The following is an 8,230-nucleotide window of genomic DNA, read 5'->3' on the forward strand; positions in this document are numbered from 1 at the left end:
TACCAAGTTTCATAACACATGGTAATTAATTGAATGGTCCATCGATTGATTTTGCAGGTATAGATTCAATTGCTCGAAAAGCGCAGATTATACGGATGTTTCAAACATTATCAATGTTAAAAATTGACTATTTTTCCGTCAAGTTTATTTAATGTTATAACACTGCGAAGAATCCGATAACAATTCTGATCGTGACTGATGATTTCGTTAAAATGATCTTCAATTGTTTCAACACCTTTTTGCGGAGAAATCGTCAGAAGAATATTTTGTCTATTTGCAAACAAGTTACAATAATCATACTGGTTATTTGTTAAAAATATGTACTTGATGTAAATGAATTGAAAATTATGGAAAAATAAAAATAACGATGAAATGTATAAAGCATGCTGATTTTTTCCATAAATTTACCACTGCGCTTACGTTGTGCATTGTGATTACGTGTATAACGTATACAGCAATGCGATATTCAAACTTGACGCAGGACCCCGTAGCCATTTTACGCTTGCGCGAAGCTTTCTTTGTAACGCAGAGTATCTGAGCTTTCCTCCGCGGTGCCGCTGCAGTAGAATATATTGATCCGCCATCGCAAGTTCTACTTTCAAACCTTGATATGCCTGCCTTTCGACGTTTACCTGCATTTTCGAAGTGAATCATTACGTTCCTCGATTTTCATAAGTCGTGATGCGGTGTGCGGTTTTTTCAAACGATAATAACAATGCGCAATAACAATAACAACAATAATAATAATAAATATAATAAACATAATACCGATCAAATATGTGGGTGACGTGCCATTCATTTTAAAATAAATATGTATATTCATACCTCAAATATCTCCGTTGCGTACATACGTATATACAAGCGCATCGATTGACAATAATTTTTCAATAATATTTCATTACCAATATCCAATCCTGATATTTGATAGCCCAGTGGGAATTGGAAGAAAATGAATCTCAGCATGCGCAATTATTTTGTATCCTAATACAGGGATAGTCATTTTTTAATTGTGAAAATACTTTATCGAATCAGCGAATAACAATTTCGCGTATAATTGGCCTGCGCGATTTAACTTGATTCAGAACTAATATGGGTTTGATACCGGTTTTTCTTTTTTCTAGTTTACCTTCACAGAGTGACAATCAATTCCTTGAGAGACTTACCGATAATGTGAAATACTGCAATCGCGTTGTCGCGCTTTGTAATTAGCTAATTTAAATATATGTTGATTGAATGAATAAAATTGATTGAACTTGTATTATATTTTGACTTAATATTTTTGACTTAATTTATAAATGTTATATCTAGAGATTATTACGACTAGCAATGAGTGGATCAATGCGTCAAAAACTATTCAATTATTGAATTAAATATTGATTTAATAGGGAGAAATGAAAAAATTAAGAAATAGCGAACTGCTAAGGATTTCATTAATTCAGATTCGGGTTGAAGACGGACTAAAATAGTCACGCTGACCAATTCAATAATGATAAGAAATAAATATTCGTAAATTATTCCACTGCTTATGAGTAATACATATCACAAGATTTTGCGTAACAAGGGAAGCCTTAATTTACGCTAATACCATTTTCTGGAATTATTGCATTACTTGGTGTGGCCTAGATAGTCTTAAAGTAAAAAACACAGTGTCGTAGCTGGTACATATAATAATATAAAGAAGAATTGGTGTATTTACTTTGTAATCCAGTTAGAATTCTCTGTTTCCGTTCTGCAGTTTGACGCAGTTTGTCCTATTCGAAATTACTCTGTATGTTAATCAAAATTTTTTCCGCCATTTCGCATCAATTTTCCTTATATAGGTGCTCAAAGAAGGGTAAAACGCCGATGCATGAATGAGTGGGAAGCATAGCTCCGATAATCCACTCCAAAAAATACGAAACGTGTTCACAAATTGAAAGATTTAATAATTTCGAGGAACAATACAATTACTATAAACCGGAATCGCATGCAAAAAAAAAAAAAAAAATATAAAAAAATTATTACCATATACGTAAGTCGTAAAGAAAGTGCCATGAATCATGGTGTTACAATGGTGCGATAGTCCATTTTAAGACTTAGAATTACGCAAAGGACCATGATGAATGAAATGAGTACACCAATCGATAAGTGCAGTAATTAATCGCGTGCAGAATGGGGTCTGATTATCTGATAGCTGGTGAGTTTCTTTTTTTTTTTCGCGTTAAGGTCGCAATTCTCATTTAAATTTAGAATTTCATCTCGAGAAGAAACAACCGGGTCAACGCTTCTCAAAGGGTTTACCATTCGCATTTTTCAGCCGCTATTTTACTCGCTACCATCAACGCCAGTTACGCAGAATGTCAGAGTAAGTGATCGTTAAATTGCATAGCTGCGCAAATTTTTATAATTAGAATAATATTTCCATGTCCATTTTCACACTTATGAAGATTCGTAAGAATGCAGATTCGGTGACGTTGGTAGAAATTTTTTCAACGATTGGTTTAAGGTTTCTTAGAATTGAAAAAAACTAGTTGCATGGAATATGAAAATACTTGTGGTAAAATGAATATTCCCTCTTCGGAGAGACATAGAACATTGATACGTGTTAAAACCCTTGCCTCGAACTTACGTCAACAGCAAGGTCCGTCTACTGCTACCAGTGCGATTCGTGGACGGATCTTAGGTGCAAGGATCCCTTTAATTACACCGCCCTGCCCCGTGATCAACCACCTCTAATGACGTGCAACGGATGCTGCGTCAAGATGGTCCGCAATGCCAAGTCACGTGAGCATTATACAGCAGTAATATAATTGTTTAAACGAGAAATAAAATGTGTCTAACAATAAATGACGATAAATGCGCCGTGCACATCGATACACCGGGAGAGTTTTCTGTGAAACTCACCGTTCGACGCCAGCAGTTAGGCAACCAAAGTTACATTCCGTATTCCTTGCGGGCAGGCACGTGATTGGAATGTGACTTCGGTTGCCTATCGGCAGGCGTTGACCGTTGAGTTTCACAGAAAACTCTCCCGGTATAACGCAAGAAGAAACGGTTGCGCGGAGTGCAAAAATTTCACGTGAAACATTTGACACTTGTGTTTTCAGCTTACGAAAGCGTGAGGAGAACCTGTACGTCGCAACTACAGATAAACTTGTTTATGGTGGACCACGTGTGCATGATGGAAAGTACCGGCACTGGTCACATGTGCTTCTGTGAGGAGGATATGTGCAATCGAGTCGGGATCTCCTCCCTCCCGTCACCCATTCTCCATGCAATCCTCGTACCTGTTGTTACACTGTCCATCCTAAGATCAGCTCCAGGCTTGCTTATTAGGTCGCTGTGATGATGAACCATATACCTATAGTGACACTCATATATACTTATTTACTTACTTACTTCCTTCCTTACTTCCTTACTTGTTTACTTACTCGTTATTTATATTATACCACATGAAACTTCACCCAGTAGTAAAGCAAACGCGGAGCCCTGTAGTGAAATTGTAGAACCAATGCAAGGGCTTGCTTGAAATTTTAGAGAATATAGGTATGTGAACGTTAATTGAAGAGATGAGATGAGATGAAATGCGGAATGAAACGTCACGAAGCTTTTAATGCAATACGAGATTAGATTTGAATTGAAACAATGTATAATACGACGGTCTTCACTACGCATTGGCCGTCGTTTTACCAATTGCACTCCATACCACATTCATCGTTCGTGCGAATATAAAATCTGACGAATCATATTATTGTTTGATAACTGAGCGGAATGAGGGCTATTCGTTACACGAGGAACCATACAGTGATCATATCTTATACGACGAAATCCTTAAATGTAGATGTAGAGAATTTTTCCTCAAATTATTATTATAAAAAAAAATTTTAGTCTTAGATTCAAATTCGACATATCAGTCTTCGATATGCTATATTGCTAGGTATGCGGTAATTGTAATAATCAGCAGAAATGCGCCGTAGTGAACTTGGATCTTTCTATTACAATTTTTCAAGTTCCACGTTGCAAATCGTTTCCCGGCATACAATGTGCCGTGGATTAAAATTTGTTCGTCAATTGAAACGATGAATAACTGGAACGATAATGGATCAAGTTATCCTTCATAAGATGTATTCGTCAAGGTTTTACACAAGTTTTATATAGACTTTGTAGATTTTGTTTTTATTTTTATATTCTTATTTGGGTTAGTTTTTATTTTTTAATTAGTTATTCCTTAACTTAGTTTATCTTCTTTCGTCTTATATTCATTTTATAACTACACAGAGGCACACATTCTGCTATAAACAAGAAAACCGGGCAGCATGATATTTCGCAAGATGTTTGCAAGGCTAACGTAATAATTTTCTCTTCTACAAAAAAGCAACAAAACTATTTCGACTTTGATTACTAAAAACAGCATCAATCTACAGACTATACATATGGACAGCCTATGATTGTAAAATTACACGTAGTGTCTGTACTGAATTGACTTTTTATTTTGGTTTGCATCCTATTATTTTTAACACAATTGTATAAGGATACTAGAGTAGCAAAATAGAATGTGGAATGAAATACTCGATTGGTCTTGAGTAACTTGCTGTCAGTTTTCGACATAGAATGAAAATAGAATATCTTTTGATACGTGTGAAATAAGGCAAAGACAAAAATTGACTAAAGCGTATAAACAAGATAATTAGCGAAAAATACTCTGAAAAAAGAATCGTTTCGTAGTTAAAAGCTACATACAAAAGACCGATCAGACAACATTTTACATAATTTAATCCAATCTACGTAGGTGTAGGTATGTTTTACTCGAATAACGAGCATTCACATGTAGCACAAGTAGATGAAATGCTGCATACTAATAATAGGCGTAACTACACGCGCGAGTTATGAGCATGACCACATATTATAATAGGTATACACGATTGACGAAAATATTTCCAGATTTCGCAATTATGTGCATCAATAATAATGATAATAGTAATAATGAATATTAAATAAATATTGACAATGATAATAATCAAGATAGGAATAATATGATAATCAAGTGAGTATGAATATTTTTAACGATAAATAGAATAATAATTGAAGGATGTCAAAACTATTAAAAGTGGCAACGGTACTGTATATAATTTTTGGAAATATTTTTGCCAGTAGAAAACACGTAGATAGAAGTATAAAAATAATAGATAGTGATATTGGCAATATGTTATGATAATATGTGCGGGAATGACAGTGTACAATTGAGACGTTTCTTAAGTTGAATAACGTTTGGCATAATCTACAGACTTCCGTCAGTCTGCATGTGTACGTATATCACATGTAATATTAATTTTTGCGGGGTAGCGTTTAAAATGCTCACCTAAATCCTAATTTTTTACATTAGAACTGAACAGTTTTTCTTCGACGAAACGAGAAAATGCTTCGTTATTTTTACTATACATTTTGCAATGCATATAAACGGCATGCGATAGGTTCAAATGACGTTCTCTAACACCTTTGAGCATTTAGTTGATGGTGCTACCATTATTTGAGCCAGTGGTTTTACAGTATTCAGGTCATTATGACCTAATCATTAATCCATGACGATTATTATAAAAACAATTCGATTTACCCAACAATTCAAAACACCCAAAATTCGTTCTGGTTTAATTGACTTGAGATAATAGGTTGAAATGAAACACACGCCGTAACTTTAATTTTCATTGTTATTGAGAAATTTTTATCATCATTTGGTAAGTACCAGGTATGAATATGAATTTCACAATTGCTTTTCTCTATGTTGTCGTACAGTGAATGTGTAACGTGAAATTGAGTAAAATGAAAATGGAAGATGCTTTTACACTGCATGAAACTGCAAGACTATATATGCAATTATATACTATTTCACCAACTATTTCTTCTATAATTCTATCGTCTCCACGTCTAAACTACTTGTCTGAAAAAATATGAACAAGCTTTTACAATTATGAAGCTTTTTTTTTAAATAGATGGGAAAATTAATTGCGCACATCTTTCCATATGTGTCGCATTATATTAACTGATGATTGAGCCAGCGTTACTGACAAGCGTTTGTTATAATAGAAAAGCAAAAAAAAAAAAAATTAAAAAATAAAAAAAAAAAAAAACTCGAACGAACTTTTGTCCATTACATTTAAAATTAACTATAACAATACTAAAGCTCAATTTTCTTGGGCAAGTAGACTATATCCACCTTTCCACCCTTATATGAAAGCAAGTAAGCACTACGTGGGCCTTCAGCTTAAATATCGCAAGTCTTGGGGTGAATTATGCAAGTTATGTATAAGTGATAGTGGCTTTAAGAGACCAAGGATCGATTTTCTAAGCTGAACGCCCATTTCCTCACAGAAAGGCTTTGTACTCGAGCCTTTTGCCAAATTAATTTCGCAGCTTGTATATAATACTATACGAAAAGTTGAGCGAGATTTCTCTGGCAAGCCATGCAGCTCGTGTCGTGTCATTTATTCATTATAGCACGCGCGACTGCGGGGTCATATCGACGTTTTATCGTTTATACAAAAACATTTCTTTTTTGTGCTCACAACTAATCGAACCCTTCGCAAGTTTCCAAAATTGATCAAAGATCAATAATGATAGGTACGTCGAAATCAACCCTGAGTGACGGTGTCGAATAGTATATACGTAATAAAAAAGATATATCAACGGCCTATTTTGTCAATGATAGAAAAATTCTCTTCTATTTATTTTGAAACTGGCCTCGCAGTCGAATTATATCCACTACAAAACGAGCGTAACACAACGTCAACTACCGAAACTCAATTTAGTGTTATATTATTTTTCGAGTTTTATTCTTACATGTATATGTATTTTTGAATCGTCTACTGCGAGAGAAAAATATTGCATCGTTCTGTTGTACACGATTCATACCAATTACAGACCGTTTAAAGCTAATTTATTATTGTTAAATATGTACGTGGACCGTATGTATGTAAAATATTTTATCTGCAATTTTCAACGTATTATACATACATACACATATAGCGGGTATTTTATATGTGTTGCACCCATGATATAATTATTAACCAACATGCAAAAGTCATGATACATCATCTCTGTAATATGATACTGATGTATCGTATATTATCATTACATTGCCAACACTTTGGGGAAAAATTAATTTCCTTAATTTTCTTTACTTTTTCATTCTTTGTTTCATTTTGGGTGAAAAAAAGTAATCACGAATAACATCTCAAATCGTGTTTGGTTAATGATTTTTTACCAACGTTTGATTACCGCTTACATGTGAATATTTTCTTTTGAGATAGTAATATTTCTGTTTCAAATATCAAATGTAAATATAATAAGTTTATATCAATGGTGACGTAGGGGCACAGAAATTGTTGAAGACTTCGCTACTTTGATTGATAAAAAAATTTTATCAATCTACCAAGGTGGAAAGTATGATCGTTAAGTGAATCGTAATTAACTCTTTTTCTTTGCGATGTTGTCCTCAAGGCTGTTGCCGCTACATTTAACATAAGCGAGTAAATTGGCTCAAAATGTACACATATACATGCAGATACACAGGTATAGGTATATGTATATGTACACGAATCGTTACTACGAGATTACATCTCAATACTTACATATTACATAATATGATAAAAGTTGATAGATTAAGTATATATCAATTAATATCGTTTTTTTCGCGAAGAAGGACGTTGTATCTATAATATTAAGATGTTTTCGACAAATGCAAAATTGGGTATATGAAGAGAAAAAGAAGTAGAATTATTATTTTTTCTTGTTGCATCGCTTAATACGATCAATGGCGTTTTCAATCGTTTAAAAATATTAAGTTACTACATAAAAACAGTCATACACGTATAGGTACAATATGTAGGATGAATATTATACGTACACACGTTTATACGACGGTGCGTGAAATACCATTAAATTTTAAGAAGTGCATACTGCAAAACATATGTGATTATAAGAGAATTATAATATTGTTACGTTAATAATGGCGTTGAGAGAAGGAAAAAAATTATCATTGTAACTCGTACGTAAACACATCGATAAAAGACATCTCATGTTATACATAAGGATTCAAAAATAAAACTTATATTGACAAAATTGATGATAAAATAATCCATGGCAAATCGTTAATAAAAAGTGCTAGAGCAAGTAATACGGTCTATTTTCATTCTAGCTTAATGTATATCCTTTTACAGGTGATGCGAAGTAATGCAGTAATTCATCTTGTAAGGGA

At 33.7% G+C, this 8,230-nt stretch overlaps 1 protein-coding gene across 8 annotated transcripts; it reads left to right on the forward strand.

Annotated features, from left to right (window-relative positions):
- The first annotated feature begins 555 nt into the window (after window positions 1-555).
- LOC107218842 (protein quiver) lies at window positions 556-8,149 on the forward strand. 8 transcript variants are annotated; one of them, XM_015656861.2, is made up of 5 exons: window positions 556-1,658; window positions 1,821-2,176; window positions 2,297-2,344; window positions 2,617-2,763; window positions 3,087-8,149. In XM_015656861.2, the coding sequence occupies exons 2-5, from the start codon at window positions 2,152-2,154 to the stop codon at window positions 3,323-3,325; spliced, it is 459 nt and encodes a 152-aa protein (XP_015512347.1). In that variant the 5' UTR covers window positions 556-1,658; window positions 1,821-2,151; the 3' UTR covers window positions 3,326-8,149. The 8 variants fall into 8 exon arrangements, with proteins under 8 accessions (XP_015512347.1, XP_046586476.1, XP_046586477.1 ...); XM_046730520.1 differs by having other exon boundaries at window positions 556-1,634; XM_046730521.1 differs by having other exon boundaries at window positions 556-1,201.
- Window positions 8,150-8,230: the final 81 nt, after the last annotated feature.

The sequence above is a fragment of the Neodiprion lecontei genome, chromosome 2 (genome assembly GCF_021901455.1).
Source record: "Neodiprion lecontei isolate iyNeoLeco1 chromosome 2, iyNeoLeco1.1, whole genome shotgun sequence".
Classification (NCBI taxonomy): Eukaryota; Metazoa; Arthropoda; class Insecta; order Hymenoptera; family Diprionidae; genus Neodiprion; species Neodiprion lecontei.